Genomic DNA, 20,858 nt, shown 5'->3' on the forward strand with positions numbered 1-20,858 from the left:
GGCAGCGACGCTACGGTGGAGGTTGTGCGGCGGCTATGGTTTTGTGGAGAGGAGATGAGATGCTCGCGCCCCTGTTTATATAGATCGGAGGCAGGGCGACGGCCACGGCACGCGTGGCATCGCCATTACTTCATGCGCAGAGGTAGGCGACGGCCGCACGCCACGCAAGGCATCGCCATTTACGCGGCCGCAGAGCGACGCCTCGGCGCCAGTACTGGCGGAGAAGACGCATCGACGCTTGGTCACTGCCAGGCGGGCCAGACGAAACGTCCGCCAGATGCGAGCGGACATTTTGCGCGTCCGCCGAGGCGCATATTTGGGCCAGGTTTGCGTCGCCGTGGACGGCCCGGTCACTTTTCGTCGCCCCCATGGAGGTGGTACCAGACGCATTTTTCAGTCTGGCAGACGCAAACGGTCGCTCAGCGTTAGTTTGCGTCGCGTCGCTGGAGATGTCCTTAGGTAACGTGTTGTTTTTGCACCGCTGCAGCACATGGTAATGGGACCCACCAATGCATCAGGAAACAAAACTGCTGTACCCACGCCAAAAAAAAAGGAAACCATCACTTCGGGACCAAGACAACATGAATCAACCATTCATAAATTCCAAGACAACCCCAGATGTGCACATCAAATAATAACAGATTACATTAATACAAGTGTCAAAAAGAGAGGCACACCAAAAAAAATCCAAAAATCTAAGAAAAATTGAAGTTGATCGCTCTTAGTATAGTAGTTATTTACGCGGATGAATAATTCAGCATGTATATAAAGATTGATTTGATGTATGGAACTCTTACGGCAAAGCTGAAGATACACGATCCAACGTAATTTCAAGACCATAGTTCTTCCGATCACCAAATCTTGGATGGCACGCAAAAAAACTGATAGGCTGAGCACGACGATAATATGAGCACTATAAAACAACCATTTATATAGATCAGTGACATGGTTCTATGCTCTGGTTATACCGGCATGGAACTATTTTACAACTTCCCTACCAACAAACTTTCGAGAAAAAGTACTCCTTGCATGCCACGCCGTTCTGATTACCAGAATCAACACAATAGGGCACAAAGATGAAACTACCAACAGTACATGCAAACAGAGAAAGATTACCAGCAACGAGGGATTAAGTGAAGCAGTATCATCATTGACATGAACCCACTGGTTCTGTTAATGCTGTTAATTACATCTTCACTGGCCCCTAGCCATGGGCATGCTCAATGATATAGAATTAAACTAAATTAAACAAAACAAAAAGGACAGCCGCCAGATTATTCCTGCCCCTACCAATTGGAGTTCAGACCAGCGACTGCATCCACAAGGAAAAGAACAGACATTTTGAAGGACAGATGTGTGTTTGCCTAAGAGGATCTTCAAGCAGATGACTTGGTAGCAGCTTGTTGAGCTGTGGCAGCACGAGGGCCGGAAGCGGTTCCTGCAGGTGGCGGAACATACATCTTAGCTCTGCGAAGAACCTCAGCAACAATCCAATGCTTATTTTTGCTCAGGGGCCTACAGGGATCCAGCTTAACCTGAAAAGATATCATCCAGCCATTATTAAAAAAAGAGGTATCTTCGGAGAAGGAAAATGTTGTAGTCTATATTGCACCTTTAATGAATAATAGTACAAGAAGAACACACTAGTCCCCAGTAAGCTGATAAATAGAATATATCACAGCACAAAACATTGCAAACTCGTTATAGATTTGATAGAGCAACCGTACATCAGCCATTTCAGTAACCTTTTATAGACAGTCACACAAACTTCTTTATTGAGCCAAGCTCCTCTGCGATGTGGATCTCTGGCTACTTAAAACAAAAATAGTATAGTAAGCAAATTGCACAGTCACCACCTTTACAAATGTACCAGGTCTAAGCAATCTATTCCCTAAAAAAAGGTCTAAGCAATCTTTTCAAATAAGACCATGTTACTTTATTAGAGTTCACTCTGCAGCTGCCTAAACTCCTTGTCCAGTCAGACCTGCTTGGATACAGCTCGGCCTCATTTCTGTGTTTTGTTCCAGTAAACAATTGGACCAGGGCAATTTCTAGGGATTAGACGTGCACAAGGATTTAGGGGCTCTATTTGGTCGATCAATATGACCGGATGGCTTCAAACTTGTGCACTATAGACGTGGCAATGCAAGACACATCAGACCAATGGAGGTGGCCAGCAGGTCAACTGCGTCGACTGTAACTGGGGCCACTTGCGAGCAAGTTAGATCTTACCAGGCCAGATTGTTCAGTTGGTGCAGTGCGAGATGAGATTGCAAAATAGACGTTCTGCACAAGTTCTACTTAGAGATGGTGTCCTGCCCAACACATTTTGATATAGGTTGTGTACTACCAATTACATTGTTATTCACTTTTGCATAAAGCAAAAAATTTAACAGATCGCATGCTAACATTATGGCAATATCATTCACATAGGATTGTCTATCAGACATTCCTTACATACATAGAAGTTTGGGTGCCAAAACGCATGGTATCCTAGAATATCACGATGGAGAAAAATTGTCATTACTAGAACATCCACCGTCATTACACATATGTTCAGGGGGGGATATTGTTTACTTCAAATATCACAAAGCCTAGACTGGGTTTCACTAACAAGCTAACTATAGCTTATTGAAACTTCAGTTTACAAGCTAAAAGAGTCAACCAGATTTATCTTATTTGGACTTGGAGCTCCAGAAAGCTTTACCTTTTAATTTATTGAATATAAATAAACTGCTCAACCAAGCTTGCTTCAGCTCATAATAAGATAATATCACAGATTAAAGTCTAGAAATAGAAGACAGTACTGCAATCCCGTGACATGTCGAAAACCTTGTATTGATTGATGTGTAGGACTAAAAAGCTGGTAATGTGCTGGTAATAAATGAGCTATGTTCCTTCAATGGGCCTCAAAATTCCAAAAGGTACAAGAGAATATGTTGCTTGACTATCCAACAGTTAAACTGAAAGATTGCCAACAATATAGTACTCTAGAATCTAGTCGTATTGACATCAAAAGTAGATAATAGTACTGTTTACAATTTTGAGTTCAAAAAAGTTCTACTAATACACTTCAGAAAGTTTACGCAATAAGTGATTTCTACCATCTGGAACTTGTTCAGACCAAAGATGGAGGGGAGAAGGATGGATATTAACCATACAAGATCAACTGTAATCCCCAGTAACAATATGGTCACAATCTCAAGACAAACCTCTGTCAACAGCCAAAACTACTAAGCAGACATCTCGACTGGCAGGATTTCTTAGAATTTATAACATTAGAGTAGACACAAACACCAAAACAGCTTCCATATTTTGAGCCCATCTTTAAGTATGAACCATAGGTCCAACAAAGAGCATATAAAAGTCAGGAACATACCGTATAATTGAGATAATTGAGAAACTACGAACCAGCAAGCTTAACTGGCAGGGTTTTCTAAAATTTACAACAGTATAGTAGAGACGAACACCGAAACTGCTTTCGTATTAGCTCTTTACGTATGAACCATAGCTCCAATCAAGAGCACATAAAGTTACCAGTAATCAATCATTAAATTTGAACAAAATCTTAAGAAGTTGAATTCAATCCCCTACCAAATCGTTCAAACAGGCCCTCAGAACATAAACCTGAACCTTAATCGGAGGATGCTGAAATGAATTGTGATACAAAAATGCGTAGTGACAGAAAAATCAGACATTCAATAGCCTGATCAAATGCAGCATCGCAGTTAACAGGGGGAGGGGCGAACTGCAGACTACATAATACAAGGCAACTGTCGAGCCGTACTCAACAATAAGTACATCAACCCTCAGATAGCACTAGCCCTGTTTTTTCAGCTGTTTTGACGACCACATAGATAACCAGCCTGGAGAGCATTACAAGCAGCCCTGAGGCCCAACTGATCTATTGACTGTAAAAGTATACTAGAGATAGTTGACAACTGCTAATAAGACAGCTTAACTCTCAGGATTTTCCGAAATAAATAACAGTAGAGTAGACACGAATACTAAAGCTGCTTTCATTTTTTAGCAAGTACATATGAACCATAGGTTCAACAAAGAGAATATAACAGTCAAGATTATACTAGAAGTACTTGACGACTACTAAGCAGCCAGCTTAATTGGCAGGATTCCCTAAAATTTATATCAGTAGAGTAAACACAAAAAAGCAAAACTGCTTTCATATTTTAGCCCCCTCTTTAAGCAGTCATCAAGAATACAATATATAATAGAAATGGTTGAGAAACTACTAAGCAGCCAACTTAACTGCCAGGATTTTCTAAGATTTACGGCAGTTGAGTAGACACGAACACTGAAACTGCTTTCATAATGTCTTTATGTATAAAACATAGGTCCAACTAAGAGCACAATAGTTTACCATCAGCACCATTAAATAATCGAACATTAGATATGAACTAAATTCTAAGTAGTCGAATACACACCCCTACCCCATCGTTCAAACAGGCCCTCTGAACTTGAACCTGAACCTCAATCGGAGGACCTCGGAAATGGATCGTGATACGGAAATGAGTAGCCATAGGAAAATCAGAAGGATTCATAAGCAACAACCTAATCAAATGCAGCATCACAGTTCACAGAGGGGAGGGGGGGGGGCGAAGGAGCAGGCGGTTACTTACCCTGTCCCCGATGTTGCAGTCGTCGGCCTCGTCGTGCGCCATGAACTTGGAGGTGCGCTTGACGTAGCGGTTGTACACCTTGTTGTGGAAGAGGCGGTCAACCGCCACCACCACCGACTTCTGCATCTTGTTCGAGACCACGATCCCGACCACAGGCTTCATCTCGCCCCGCAAGATCGAGTCCCTCAAGTGGCGGATCGGGCGCTGCGCGGCGGGCCTGCGCCGTTCAGGATTGGCGGCGGCGGCGGCGGCGGCGGCGGCGGCGGCGGCGGCGAGTTGGCGCGTGGGGCGAGATTGGAAACCCTAGTTAGCTTCTCACTGTGATGCGAAAGGGGACGTGGCGGCGGTTCGCGGTTGGTGCCGGGCAGGCCGGCCAGCGACGGGAAGGGTTTAGCTCGGGTTTGAGAAACCTGTATTGGTGGCCGTCCGATCGAGCTTGTTCGCGTCAGATTTAGGAGGGCCCACAACTCCGCTTCCTAGCTCGCAGGGATGATTATTTCCCCACTGTAGTTGTACTAGTACTTAGATTATTTGCCCCACTAATTATTTGCTCTATTCCTCGTTTACTAAGTTCTCGATTTCTTCGCTAAAAAATTCATGTGAAATGACCTAAAAAAACCCTCTAACAATTCCACGAATGTAGAGGCCATTCTTGTTTGTGAGTCCCGTTCATCGAGAGGAAGGAGGCGATGATGAAAGGGTCGTTGATGACACCAATCATACCATGGACACCGCAGTCCTCCTCCACACCAATACTCACTCCCATGAGTGGTCGACACAGTCCATAGGTAGCCAGCACGACTCTCGTGCAACTCAACCAGATTTCTCGAAGAACCTACAAAATCGAGGAGTGGAGGCATCGATTTGGCAAGCTAGTGATGGCGTGTATTTCACACGTTCGTTGGGCAACCCAAGAGGAAGGTATGATGCGCACAGCAGCAAGTTTTTCCTCAGAAAGAAACCAAGGTTTGTCGAACCAGGAGGAGCCAAGAAGCACGTTGAAGGTTGATGGCGGCGGGATGTAGTGCGGCGCAACACCAGGGATTCCGGCGCCAACGTGGAACCCGCACAACACAACCAAAGTACTTTGCCCCAACGAAACGAGTGAGGTTGTCAATCTCACCGACTTGCTCGTAACAAAGGATTAACCGTATTGTGTGGAAGATGATTGTTTGCAAGAAAACGAGTAAAAACAAGTATTGCGAGCAGATTTGTATTTCAGTATTAAAAGAATGGACCGGGGTCCACAGTTCACTAGAGGTGTCTCTCCCATAAGATAAAAGCATGCTTCGGGTGAACAAATTACAGTCGGGCAATTGACAAATAGAGAGGGCATAACAATGCACATACATGGCATGATAAGTATAGTGAGATTTAATTGGGCATTACGACAAAGTACATAGACCGCCATCCAACCGCATCTATGCCTAAAAAGTCCACCTTCAGAGTTATCGTCCGAACCCCTTCCGAGTATTAAGTTGCAAAGCAACGAGACAATTGCATTAAGTATGGTGCGTAATGTAATCAACAACTACATCCTCGGACATAGCGCCAATGTTTTATCCCTAGTGGCAACAAGACAACACAACCTTAGAACTTTCTCGTCACTGTCCCGGTGTCAATGCAGGCATGAACCCACTATCGAGCATAAATACTCCCTCTTGGAGTTAAAAGCAAAAACTTGGCCAGAGCCTCTACTAGTAACGGAGAGCATGCAAGATCATAAACAACACATATGTAATAACTTGATAATTAACATAACATGGTATTCTCTATCCATCGGATCCCGACAAACACAACATAGAGTATTACAGATAGATGATCTTGATCATGTTAGGCAGCTCACAAGATCCAACAATGAAGCACAATGAGGAGAAGACAACCATCTAGCTACCGCTATGGACCCATAGTCCAGGGGTGAACTACTCACTCATCACTCCGGAGGCGACCATGGCGGTGTAGAGTCCTCCGGGAGATGAATCCCCTCTCCGCAGGGTGCCGGAGGAGATCTCCGAATCCCCCGAGATGGGATCGGCGGCGGCGTCTCGGTAAGGTTTTCCGTATCGTGGTTTTTCGCATCGGGGGTTTCGCGACCGAGGCTTTAAGTAGGCGGAAGGGCGAGTCGGGGGCCGACGAGGGGCCCACACCACGGGCGGCGCGGGCCCCCTTGGCCGCGCCGCCTTGTGGTTTGGCCACCTCGTGGCCCCACTTCGTATGCTCTTCGGTCTTCCGGAAGGTTCGTGGCGAAATAGGCCTCCGGGTCTTCGTTTCGTCCAATTCCGAGAATATTTCGTTACTAGGATTTCGAAACCAAAAACGGCAGAAAACGGAACCGGCACTTCGGCATCTTGTTAATAGGTTAGTTCCGGAAAATGCACGAATATGACATAAAGTGTGCATAAAACATGTAGGTATCATCAATAATATGGCATAGAACATAAGAAATTATCGATACGTCGGAGACGTATCAAGCATCCCCAAGCTTAGTTCCGCTCGTCCCGAGCGAGTAAAACGATAACAAAGATAATTTCGAAGTGATATGCCATCATAACCTTGATCATACTATTTGTAAACATATGTAGTGGATGCAGCGATCATAACAATGGTAATGACATGAGTAAACAAGTGAATCATAAAGCAAAGACTTTTCATGAATAGTACTTCAAGATAAGCATCAATAAGTCTTGCATAAGAGTTAACTCATAAAGCAATAAAACAAAGTAAAGGCATTGAAGCAACACAAAGAAAGATAAAGTTTCAGCGGTTGCTTTCAACTTGTAACATGTATATCTCATGGATAATTGTCAACATAGAGTAATATAACAAGTACAATATGCAAGTATGTAGGAATCAATGCACAGTTCACACAAGTGTTTGCTTCTTGAGGTGGAGAGAGATAGGTGAACTGACTCAACATAAAAGTAAAAAGAATGGTCCTTCAAAGAGGAAAGCATCGATTGCTATATTTGTGCTAGAGCTTTTATTTTGAAAACATGAAACAATTTTGTCAACGGTAGTAATAAAGCATATGAGTTATGAAAGTTATATCTTACAAGTTGCAAGCCTCATGCATAGTATACTAATAGTGCCCGCACCTTGTCCTAATTAGCTTGGACTACCGGATCTTTGCAATGCACATGTTTTAACCAAGTGTCACAATGGGGTACCTCCATGCCGCTCGTACAAAGGTCTAAGGAGAAAGCTCGCATTTTGGATTTCTCGCTTTTGATTATTCTCAACTTAGACATCCATACCGGGACAACAGATAATGGACTCCTCTTTAATGCATAAGCATGTGGCAACGATTATTATTCTCATATGAGATTGAGGATATGTGTCCAAGACTGAAACTTCCACCATGATTCATGGCTTTAGTTAGCGGCCCAATGCTCTTCTCTAACAATATGCATGCTCCAACCATTAAGGTGGTAGATCTCTCTTACTTCAGACAAGACGGACATGCATAGCAACTCACATGATATTCAACAAAGAATAGTTGATGGCGTCCCCGGAAGCATGGTTATCGCACAACAAGCAACTTAATAAGAGATAAAGTGCATAAGTACATATTCAATACCACAATAGTTTTTAAGCTATTTGTCCCATGAGCTATATATTGCAAAGGTGAATGATGGAATTTTAAAGGTAGCACTCAAGCAATTTACTTTGGAATGGCGGATAAATACCATGTAGTAGGTAGGTATGGTGGACACAAATGGCATAGTGGTTGGCTCAAGTATTTTGGATGCATGAGAAGTATTCCCTCTCGATACAAGGTTTAGGCTAGCAAGGTTATTTGAAACAAACACAAGGATGAACGGTACAGCAAAACTCACATAAAAGACACATTGTAAACATTATAAGATTCTATACCGTCTTCCTTGTTGTTCAAAACTCAATACTAGATGTTATCTAGACTCTAGAGAAACCAAATATGCAAACCAAATTAGCAAGCTCTAAGTATTTCTTCATTAATGGGTGCAAAGTATATGATGCAAGAGCTTAAACATGAGCACAACAATTGCCAAGTATCAAATTATCCAAGACATTTTAGAGTTACTACATGTAGCATTTTCCAATTCCAACCATATAACCAATTAAACGAAGATGAAACTTCGCCATGAATACTATGAGTAGAGCCTAAGGACATACTTGTCCATATGCTACAGCGGAGCGTGTCTCTCTCCCATAAAGTGAATGCTAGGATCCATTTTATTCAAACAAAACAAAAAACAAAAACAAACCGACGCTCCAAGCAAAGTACATAAGATGTGACGGAATAAAAATATAGTTTCGGGGAGGAACTCGATAATGTTGTCGATGAAGAAGGGGATGCCTTGGGCATCCCCAAGCTTAGACGCTTGAGTCTTCTTAGAATATGCAGGGGTGAACCACCGGGCATCCCCAAGCTTAGAGCTTTCACTCTCCTTGATCATATTGCATCATACTCCTCTCTTGATCCTTGAAAACTTCCTCCACACCAAACTCGAAACAACTCATTAGAGGGTTAGTGCATAATAAAAATTAACATGTTCGAGAGGTGACACAATCATTCTTAACACTTCGGACATTGCATAAAGCTACTTGGACATTAATGGATCAAAGAAATTCATCCAACATAGCAAAAGAGGCAATGCAAAATAAAAGACGAGAATCTGTCAAAACAGAACGATCAGTAAAGATGGATTTTATTAGGCCACCGGACTTGCTCAAATGAAAATGCTCAAATTGAATGAAAGTTGCGTACATATCTATGCACGTAAATTGGCTTAATTTTCCGAGCTACCTACGGGGAGGTAGACCCAGATTCGTGACGACAAAGAAATCTGAACTGCGCAGATAATCCAAATCTAGTACTTACTTTACTATCAAAGACTTTACTTGGCACAACAAAACATAAAACTAAGGTAAGGAGAGGTTGCTACAGTAGTAAACAACTTCCAAGACACAAATATAAAACAAAAATACTGTAGTAAAAACATGGGTTGTCTCCCACAAGCGCTTTTCTTTAACGCCTTTCGGCTAGGCGCGAAAAGTGTGTATCAAGTAACATCGAGAGATGAAGCATCAACATCATAATTTGTTCTAATAATAGAATCATAAGGTAACTTCATTCTCTTTCTAGAGAAGTGCTCCATACCTTTCTTGAGAGGAAATTGATATTTAATATTACCTTCCTTCATATCAATAGTAGCACCAACGGTTTGAAGAAAAGGTCTTCCCAATATAATGGGGCAAGATGCATTGCATTCAATATCCAAGACAACAAAATCAACGGGGACAAGGTTATTGTTAACCATAATATGAACATTATCAACTTTCCCCAAAGGTTTCTTTTTAGCATTATCGGCGAGATTAACATCCGGATAACGAGTTTTTCAATGGTGGCAAGTCAAGCATATCATAGACTTTTTTAGGCATAACGAAATACTTGCACCAAGATCACATAAAGCATTACAATCAAAATCTTTGACTCTCATTTTAATGATGGGCTCACAACCATCCTCTAGCTTTCTAGGAATAGAAGTTTCAAGTTTTAGTTTCTCTTCTCTAGCTTTTATGAGAGCATTTGTAATATGTTTTGTGAAAGCCAAGTTTATAGCACTAGCATTGGGACTCTTAGCAAGTTTTTGCAAGAACTTTATAACTTCATAGATGTGGCAATCATCAAAATCTAAATCATTACAATCTAAAGCAATGGGATTATCATCCCCAAGGTTGGAAAAAATTTCAGCAGTTTTATCACAAGCAGTTTCAGCAGTTTTAGCAGTTTCAGGTAATTTTGCGCGCTTTGCACTAGGAGTAGAAGCATTGCCAACACCAATTATTTTACCATTGATAGTAGGAGGTGTAGGATAACGTTGCATAGAAAACAAAAAATTTCCTACCGCGAACACGCAATCCAAGCCAAGATGCAATCTAGAAGACGGTAGCAACGAGGGGGTATCGAGTCTCACCCTTGAAGAGATTCCAAAGCCTACAAGATGAGGCTCTTGTTGCTGCGGTAGACGTTCACTTGCCGCTTGCAAAAGCGCGTAGAAGATCTTGATCACGATCGGTTCCGGCGCCACGAACGGGCAGTACCTCCGTACTCGGTCACACGTTCGGTTGTTGATGAAGACGATGTCCACCTCCCCGTTCCAGCGGGCAGCGGAAGTAGTAGCTCCTCCTTGAATCCGGCAGCACGACGGCGTGGTGGCGGTGGCGGTGGAGATCTCCGGCGGAGCTTCGCTAAGCATATGCGGGAGAAGTGGAGGAGGAGAAGAAGCTAGGGTTTGGGGAGAGAGGGGGGTTGGGCGCCGGCCCTCTAAGGGGTGCGGCCAAGGCTGAGCCAAAGAGTGGCTGCCCCCTCCCTCTCCTCCTCATTATATAGGTGGAAGCCCCAAGAGTTCTAGTCCAAGTCTTCGAATAAGACCCCAACACTAAAACCTCCCATATGTGGGAAACCTACTCAAGGAGGGAGTCCCACTCAAGGTGGGACTCCCACCTTTCCTTGTGGTGGGGTGGCCGGCCACCTCTAGGTGGAGCCCACCTGGGACTCCTCCTTTAGGGTTTGGCTGGTCAAGCTTGTGGAGTCCTTCCGGGACTCCACTTTCCATAGTGCGTTTCATCCGGACTTTTCTAGAACCTTCTAGAACTCGCCATAAATGCACCGGATCATTTCCAAACTTGGAATATGACTTCCTATATATGAATCTTATTCTCCGGACCATTCCGGAACTCCTCGTGATGTCCGGGATCTCATCCGGGACTCCGAACAAATGTTCGAACTCCATTCCATATTCAAGTTCTACCATTTCAACATCCAACTTTAAGTGTGTCACCCTACGGTTCGTGAACTATGCGGACATGGTTGAGTACTCACTCCGACCAATAACCAATAGCGGGATCTGGAGATCCATAATGGCTCCCACATATTCAACGATGACTTTAGTGATCGAATGAACCATTCACATACAATACCAATTCCCTTTGTCACGCGATATTTTACTTGTCCGAGGTTTGATCTTCGGTATCACTCTATACCTTGTTCAACCTCGTCTCTGACAAGTACTCTTTACTCGTACCGTGGTATGTGGTCTCTTATGAACTCATTCATATGCTTGCAAGACATTAGACGACATTCCACCGAGAGGGCCCGGAGTATATCTATCCGTCATCGGGATGGACAAATCCCACTTGTTGATCCATATGCCTCAACTCATACTTTCCAGATACTTAATCCCACCTTTATAGCCACCCATTTACGCAGTGGTGTTTGGTGTAATCAAAGTACCTTTCCGGTATAAGTGATTTACATGATCTCATGGTCATAAGGACTAGGTAATTATGTATCGAAAAGCTTATAGAAAATAACTTAATGACGAGATCTTATGCTACGCTTAATTGGGTGTGTCCATTACATCATTCATATAATGATATAACCTTGTTATTAATAACATCCAATGTTCATGATTATGAAACTAATCATCCATTAATCAACAAGCTAGTTTAAGAGGCATACTAGGGACTTCTTGTTTGTCTACATATCACACATGTACTAATGTTTCGGTTAATACAATTGTAGCATGATATATAAACATTTATCATAAACATAAAGATATAAATAATAACTACTTTATTATTGCCTCTAGGGCATATCTCCTTCAGGAGGTGCAGCAACATATGAATCATTAGCATTGCTAGTGGTGGTAATAGTCCAAACTTTAGCTACATTTTCCTTTTTAGCTAGTTTTTCATTTTCTTCTCTATCCCACCTAGCACGCAGTTCAGCCATTAATCTTTTATTCTCATTAATTCTAACTTGGATGGCATTTGCTGTAGTAACAATTTTATTTTCAATATCCCTATTAGGCATAACTTTTGATTTCAAAAGATCAACATCAGAGGCAAGACTATCAACTCTAGAAGCAAGAATATCAATTTTATCGAGCTTTTCCTCAACAGATTTGTTAAAAGCAGTTTGTGTACTAATAAATTCTTTAAGCATGGCTTCAAGTCCAGGGGGTGTATTCCTATTATTGTTGTAAGAATTCCCATAAGAATTAGCATAACCGTTACCATTATTATAAGGATATGGCCTATAGTTATTACTAGAATTGTTCAGATAAGCATTGTTGTTGAAATTATTATTTTTAATGAAGTTTACATCAACATGTTCTTCTTGGGCAACCAATGAAGCTAATGGAACATTATTAGGATCAACATTAGTCCTATCATTCACAAGCATAGACATAATAGCATCAACCTTATCACTCAAGGAAGAGGATTCTTCAACAGAATTTACCTTCTTACCTTGTGGAGCTCTTTCCGTGTGCCATTCAGAGTAATTAACCATCATATTATCAAGAAGCTTTGTTGCTTCACCAAGAGTGATGGACATAAAGGTACCTCCAGCAGCTGAATCCAATAAATTCCGCGAAGAAAAATTTAGTCCTGCATAGAAGGTTTGGATGATCATCCAAGTAGTCGATCCATGGGTTGGGCAATTTTTAACCAAAGATTTCATTCTTTCCCAAGCTTGAGCAACATGTTCATTATCCAATTGTTTAAAATTCATTATGCTACTCCTCAAAGATATAATTTTAGCGGGGGATAATATCTACCAATAAAAGCATCCTTGCATTTAGTCCAGGAATCAATACTATTCTTAGGCAGAGATAGCAACCAATCTTTACCTCTTCCTCTTAATGAGAAAGGAAACAATTATAATTTTATAATGTCACCATCTACATCTTTATACTTTTGCATTTCACATAGTTCAACAAAATTATTGAGATGGGCAGCAGCATCATCAGAACTAACACAAGAAAATTGCTCTCGCATAACAAGATTCAGTAAAGCAGGTTCAATTTCAAAGAATTCTCGTTGTAGTAGCGAGGTGGAGCAATAGGTGTGCATAGGAAATCATTATTATTTGTGCTAGTGAAGTCACACAACTTAGTATTTTCAGGGTTGGCCATTTTAGCAGTAGTAAATAAAACAAACTAGATAAAGTAAATGCAAGTAAACTAATTTTTTTTGTGTTTTTGATATAGCAAACAAGATAGTAAATAAAGTAAAACTAGCAACTAATTTTTTTGTGCTTTGATATAAGTGCAGCAAACAAAGTAGTAAATAAAATAAAGCAAGACAAAAACAAAGTAAAGAGATTGGGAAGTGGAGACTCCCCTTGCAGCGTGTCTTGATCTCCCCGGCAACGGCGCCAGAAAAAGAGCTTGATGGCGTGTATTTCACACGTTCGTTGGGCAACCCCAAGAGGAAGGTATGATGCGCACAGCAGCAAGTTTTCCCTCGAGAAGAAACCAAGGTTTATCGAACCGGGAGGAGCCAAGAAGCACGTTGAAGGTTGATGGCGGCGGGATGTAGTGCGGCGCAACACCGGGGATTCCGGCGCCAACGTGGAACCTGCACAACACAACCAAAGTACTTTGCCCCAACGAAACGGTGAGGTTGTCAATCTCACCGGCTTGCTGTAACAAAGGATTAACCGTATTGTGTGGAAGATGATTGTTTGCAAGAAAACAGTAAAAACAAGTATTGCGGCAGATTTGTATTTCGAGTATTAAAAGAATGGACCGGGGTCCACGGTTCACTAGAGGTGTCTCTCCCATAAGATAAAAGCATGTTGGGTGAACAAATTACAATCGGGCAATTGACAAATAGAGAGGGCATAACAATGCACATACATGGCATGATAAGTATAGTGAGATTTAATTGGGCATTACGACAAAGTACATAGACCGCCATCCAACTGCATCTATGCCTAAAAAGTCCACCTTCGGAGTTATCGTCCGAACCCCTTCCGGTATTAAGTTGCAAAGCAACGGACAATTGCATTAAGTATGGTGCGTAATGTAATCAACAACTACATCCTCGGACATAGCGCCAATGTTTTATCCCTAGTGGCAATAACACAACACAACCTTAGAACTTTACGTCACTTGTCCCGGTGTCAATGCGGGCATGAACCCACTATCGAGCATAAATACTCCCTCTTGGAGTTAAAAGCAAAAACTTGGCCGAGCCTCTACTAGTAACGGAGAGCATGCAAGATCATAAACAACACATATGTAATAACTTGATAATTAACATAACATGGTATTCTCTATCCATCGGATCCCGACAAACACAACATAGAGTATTACAGATAGATGATCTTGATCATGTTAGGCGGCTCACAAGATCCAACAACGAAGCACAATGAGGAGAAGACAACCATCTAGCTACTGCTATGGACCCATAGTACAGGGGTGAACTACTCACTCATCACTCCGGAGGCGACCATGGCGGTGTAGAGTCCTCCGGGAGATGAATCCCCTCTCCGGCAGGGTGCCGGAGGAGATCTCCAGAATCCCCCGAGATGGGATCGGCGGCGGCGGCGTCTCGGTAAGGTTTTCCGTATCGTGGTTTTTCGCATCGGGGGTTTCGCGACGGAGGCTTTAAGTAGGCGGAAGGGCGAGTCGGGGGCCGACGAGGGGCCCACACCACGGGGCGGCGCGAGGCCCCCTTGGCCGCGCCGCCTTGTGGTTTGGCCACCTCGTGGCCCCACTTCGTATGATCTTCGGTCTTCCGTAAGGTTCGTGGCGAAATAGGCCCCCGGGTCTTCGTTTCGTCCAATTCCGAGAATATTTCGTTACTAGGATTTCGAAACCAAAAACAGCAGAAAACGAGAGCGGCACTTCGGCATCTTGTTAATATGTTAGTTCCAGAAAATGCACGAATATGACATAAAGTGTGCATAAAACATGTAGGTATCATCAATAATATGGCATAGAACATAAGAAATTATCGATACGTCGGAGACGTATCAGCTAGTCAACTAGGATCTGCCATGTACGCCATGTGCATTGCACCGTTGTGTCATGACATCGCTTGCTTACAAACATTGGGACTCGGACCATCACCTAACACAAATGCATGAGACTGGAGTTGTCGTTCCTCCCATGGTTGCTAGAGTCACCAGGCTCACAACCTTTGTCGCTCGATGTGGTCTGTGACGTAAGTCTGCTAGTGATCCCCTTTTGTTCAACAAGGAGAGTAGAACGAGCGAGGACAATAATACAGATGACAAATGTGTACATAGGCCTAGAGAAGTAGCTATAGGGCAAAACAAGTGTTTCACATGGCTAAAGTGGAACCCATTCATCAAAAATTTAAATAGTTGTACAAAAGGACAAATATCAAGAAGGAGAGTGGATTTGGTGTTCAGGGGTACGTGAGCACGCGTCTAATACCGTTGGATTTTATTGCCCACCGTTGGATTCTGGCCACCAAACTGACGGCAACTACACGGTTCGAAAGGACCTTTTGATTGTTTTGTCCTTTTTGTGTTGTTGAAAGGCGACATGTTGTTTTCTGATTGGCTCAAACACGTCACATGCCTATCCTATTCCTAGCAGCGTGGGGGCATGGACTTCCTCTGTATGGAGCCACCGCCGCGCTCGCCCTCTTCCCACAGCTCGCGGGCTCCCTCCGTGACGACGCCCGCGTCGTCTTCTCCGGGACCGACGACGACGGCGTAGCCCTCGTACTCGCGGCGTTTGAGATTTCGGCTGCTGACGTCGATGCTGACACGCCAGAGTCACCGCTGCTCAACCGCCTCGCTCCGGGCGACAGAGACGGCAGACCGGCAGCGCTCGCGCTCCAGGCCACGCGGTTCGTGTGCCGTGGCGTCGCGCTTGGGATGCGGGTGGCGCACGCGATCTGCAACCTTTCCCTGCGCCAGCGAAGGACGCCTCCTCCTCCTCGTCGAGCTCATCGTAGACGCACCGGCGGAGCCCTCAAAGCGGCTTCGGCTCACAGACACATCTACTGCCATCACGCTGGTCCGCATCCTGCTGGTCGCGGTCGTGGTCTCCTTCGTGGTCGCGCTCTACGACGGGGCGGAGGGCGGGGAGGCGCGCGCGACGACGTTCGTGGATCCGCTCGTCATCTTCCTCATCCTCATCGTCAACGCCGTGGTCGGGGTCTGGCAGGAGAGCAACGCTGAGAAGGCGATCGAGGCGCTCAAGGAGATCCAGTCGGAGCACGCCACCGTCAAGCGGGACGGGCGCTGGTCGCACAACCTTCCCGCGCGCGACCTTTTCGTGGGCGACGTCGTCGAGCTCCGGGTCGACGACAAGGTGCCCGCGGACATGTGCGTGCTGCAGCTCATCAGCTCACCCTGCGCGTCGAGCAGGGCTCCCTCACGGGCGAGACCTCCTCGGTGAACAAGTCCAGCCACAGGATCCAGGCCAAGGACATGGACATCCAGGGCAAGGACTACATGGTCTTCGCCGGCACCACCATCGTCAACGGCAGCGCCGTCTGCCTCGTCAATGGCACCGGCATGGCCACCGAGATCGGTAAGATCCACTCGACGCTAGCCCGACGGCAGCGTCCCCCGGCGCGTGAACGATGGCAGCGGCCTCCCCAGGCGCGTTCCCGGCGGGGGCATGGCCTCGGCGCTAGCCCGACAGCGGCGGCCTCCCCAGGCGCGTTCCCGGTGGAGGAACCACGGCCACACGATAGCTCGACGGTGGCGGCGGCCCCGGCGCGTTCCCGGCGACAGCGGCATCCCACGACGCTTGCCCGATGGCGTCAACTCCCCCGGCGCGTCCCCGACGACGGCGACCTACTCCCCAGGCGTGTGCCGGCAGCAACCGCCTCCTCAAACCTCCGTGCGCGAAGCTTCCCGTGATTGTTTTGGGAGAGAGAGAACGAGCGGTGGAGAGCACTCCACGAGAGGATAAGGAGCAAGAGACAGGATATTTCTACCGCTCCCATTCCCACCTCGTCACAAATTTACATGCTAACGACAAAATAAACGGTGTTAGACACGTGTCGCATAGCAAGCGCGTGCTCACCTACCCATGTGAACACCAGCATTCATCTGTATCAAGAAGTGAAACTGAAGTGGGTGAAAATTCTGAAGCCTAACTAATGTGGGGCAAATGATCAAGGGTCAGCTAATTTAGGGCAAACGAACACAACCCACTAGACAGGCTCGTCTCTTAGCCATTTGATGCGATGTTCATTGATCAAAAAAAATATGTATGTAGTTTAAAGTTTATTATATTAATTATTATGGTTTCTTTCGTATTTTGGATGATAGTCGGAACTTCCCTAAAATCTCATTTGTTTGTGTCATTTAATTCTGGAAGGTAAAAGACACTCTCGTGTACTTATTTTTTAAGTTTCAAGAAACTTCTATATCCCAATTAATCTGGATAAAATGCAAACGTTTTTACCGAGAACAAAGAGGACCGACGATAGAACTACTCGAGGAGCTGACCTGGGGACGCAGCTTGTCGAGATTTTGGCAAACCCACACCGTCCATTTGAAATGGAATTTGTCCTGTGGACGCACGGACAGTCCGACCCGTAAGTTTTTCGTTTCCTCGAAAAACCAAAATAGGAAAAAAAAAACCCAGCGGGAAGCGATAAAAATCCGAAGAAAAGAAGAGAGAGATAGAAAAAAAAAACTTCGCGCCAGGATAAATGAACCGGCCGGTTAGCGCCTTCCTGGATACGCACAGACTCACAGCCCATGCCACAAGTGACAAGACCGCCTATCTATCGCTCATGTGCAGTGCAGGCTTCCGAAACATTCCTGTCCATCTGAGCTTGTCGGACCCAGAGCCACAGTAATCAAGTTGGCAAATTCACTCGTCTCTGCATCATGTGTGGCCAGCAAGACGTTGCTAGCTACATCATGGTATCGCGCAGTAACGCGACCCGCCGTTGTCGGCTCCGGCAGCCATGGCAGGCAGGGGTGCGAGAGCGACCCAAGCATGGCCGGCCGGCGCAGCCCGGCCGGCCCCGACACGGAAGCGAAAGCTCCTCTTCGCCAATCCATGCGACACGCGCGCGATCATGGCAAACAAATTCCACATCCCCATGAGCCATGAACTTCCCCGGCAGGCCAATCGGCCATGGCCCTCTTCTTGTGCTTTCGTTTTCCAGGCGGAGCCCGGCAGCGACCCGTGCCGCGGCCAAAGGAGGCGAGAGGGACGAAACTGGGCGGGCGGGCGAGTCAGTGCGACCGGGAAGATGATGTAGAGCGGCAGCAGCACAGCACCTGCTGCGTGCAGTTCAGTGCAGAGCTGCAGTGGCTGTAGTACGTAGCAGGCAGGCGCGCAGTGTGCCTCCCTGTCCCCCTCGCCCTGCGCCTCCTGCATGGGACGCGAGCTCCTCTTTTTCTCCACGTCACACGCTTCAGAGTTCAGAGTGTTCAGTCCTATAGGGGTACTAGCGCGACTCCTTTATTTTCCATAGTCTTTAAGTTTTTTTTGCTTTTGTATGTGTATCCTTTCTCCTTTTTTCTTTGATTTTTCAGATCACTTTCTCTCGCTCCGTTGTGTTCCTTTTCTCTTTATCGCCATCTTCCTTTTGTCAGGGACGAAGAAATGGGGATCATTTGTCGAACCCCAAGGACGCATTTGGATCTGCAATATGCTTCTCTTTCCCATAATTACGCGCAGAGCTTAGAATGATTTTGGGGCAGCAACTAGATGCAGGAAGCGTGATGAGAGCTGCATGCATCGACTGTCTCCATCCATTATCAACAAATATACTTTCATAATTTTAATTTAAGCAGCATGCACATGAACAACTATTAAAGTAGTTAATCAATACTAGCAACAATAAATGTCAGGAGATAACAATCGACCAGCCTTGTTGATGTTACTGAAGAGCCGATGGTATGAATCACCATTATCGAGTACATAGTAGCCAGGAAAAACCGCAAGGATAATCCTCCTCGCGGCAAATCACGAGAAATGATCCAAAATCGATCTGACGAAATAAAATCTGAAGGCTCGTACCTAGAGAATTCCAATCTTTCAACACCATCGTTGATGTCGGGAACGACCGGAAGAAGATCTCATCATCGAACTAAAGGTCGAAGATCCATTCTTCCAAACGATGACATCTTCACTGAGGGAAACCAATAAAAAAGTGGCTACCAATAAAAAAGTGACTATCAAAATTCTAACATAATCTACTGAGCGGCTAGGGTTTTTTGGAGGCGCCGGCTGTCTTATACTAAGCAGATAGTTTTTGACTTAATCAAGTAGGCTGATTTCGCCCAAATAAAGCCGTACTGGTACCAAGGCTCTGTTTGACCCGTTACTCCACGCGACTCAGAATTGTGTATCACTTTCGCTTTCATATGGACCCGGGATACCGCGTGGGCCACATGTCATTAGCCGAGGGTTGTCTCTACGTTTTTTTGTCCCTGAAAAGCACTGGGGCTGGGCCAGCTCCGGGCTGACACGCGAATCAAGACTCTCACTGATTTCCAATTCCATTGTCCCCTCAGCTAAAGAAACGACTTGACCTACCAGAATAAGTACATACCTCCAACTTCGAATGTGTAAGCAGAGATGCCAAAATCAAGATGCTACGTGTTAGGTTATCTTCAACCTAAATGAATCAAAAGTGTTACGGATAAGAAAGATGGATGATCCCCAGTCTTGTGGCACGACGCAATATCGGTATGCCTACGGCGACGTATTTCCGGTTCAAATTTGGGCTTGGAATTCGTCGCCACTGACAAAACACGGTCACCGCACGCGTCCACACCGTTCTCCCTCGTGCCCGCAGCCCGCTTGGTAGCAATCGTGGCCACTTCGCATTCCTGGCACGTCGCTGCGACTCTCTGCGCGGCGTTTAATAGCGTTGTCGTGCAACTGTCGCCTACCTCTAGCCAAGCAAAATAAATGGCCTAGCCATGCGTGTCGGCCTTAATGAGAACCACCGTCCAGACGCCTGCCTCCGGATACAAAAGGGGTGCTTGGGCACCGTCTGCTCCACACACAAACCCTAGCGTCGCCCTCCACCAGCTTCCCCACGTGATCCCTGGCAGGTTCTAGGGGCCGTGATCATGGACGCGATCGCCGAGGCCATCACGGCTAGGGCAGGGGCCACGGTGTAGGATCCCCGTCGCGTGAACGCTCACCGTTGCATGAGGAGGAGGAGGAGGGCTGCTTCCACCACAAGTTCTTCAAGTTCGTCATCCTCATCGCCGAGGACCCTTACGGCCCAAAGAAGCTCCCAGAGAAGGTCGCATGATTTCTCGACGGTAGGGGAGCCGGCCAGGGTACACCTTAGGGAAGGTAGGTACGACATTTTCCGGTGGCCTGTCGAGGTTCTGTTCGAGGAGCAAGGCTAGATGTTCCTCTACACTGGCTGGGAGAAGTTCGCCAGCGTCCACAACCTGGAGGTCGGTTGTTTGCT

General features: G+C 45.4%; 1 protein-coding gene across 1 annotated transcript; it reads right to left on the reverse strand.

Moving 5' to 3' along the window:
• Positions 1-1,266: 1,266 nt before the first annotated feature.
• LOC124681452 (30S ribosomal protein S17, chloroplastic-like) lies at positions 1,267-4,816 on the reverse strand. Its single transcript, XM_047216395.1, has 2 exons — positions 4,638-4,816; positions 1,267-1,535 (listed from the first exon to the last, which is right to left on the reverse strand). The coding sequence occupies exons 1-2, from the start codon at positions 4,797-4,799 to the stop codon at positions 1,377-1,379; spliced, it is 321 nt and encodes a 106-aa protein (XP_047072351.1). The 5' UTR covers positions 4,800-4,816; the 3' UTR covers positions 1,267-1,376.
• Positions 4,817-20,858: the final 16,042 nt, after the last annotated feature.

The sequence above is a fragment of the Lolium rigidum genome, chromosome 1, assembly GCF_022539505.1.
Source record: "Lolium rigidum isolate FL_2022 chromosome 1, APGP_CSIRO_Lrig_0.1, whole genome shotgun sequence".
Lineage (NCBI taxonomy): Eukaryota > Viridiplantae > Streptophyta > Magnoliopsida > Poales > Poaceae > Lolium > Lolium rigidum.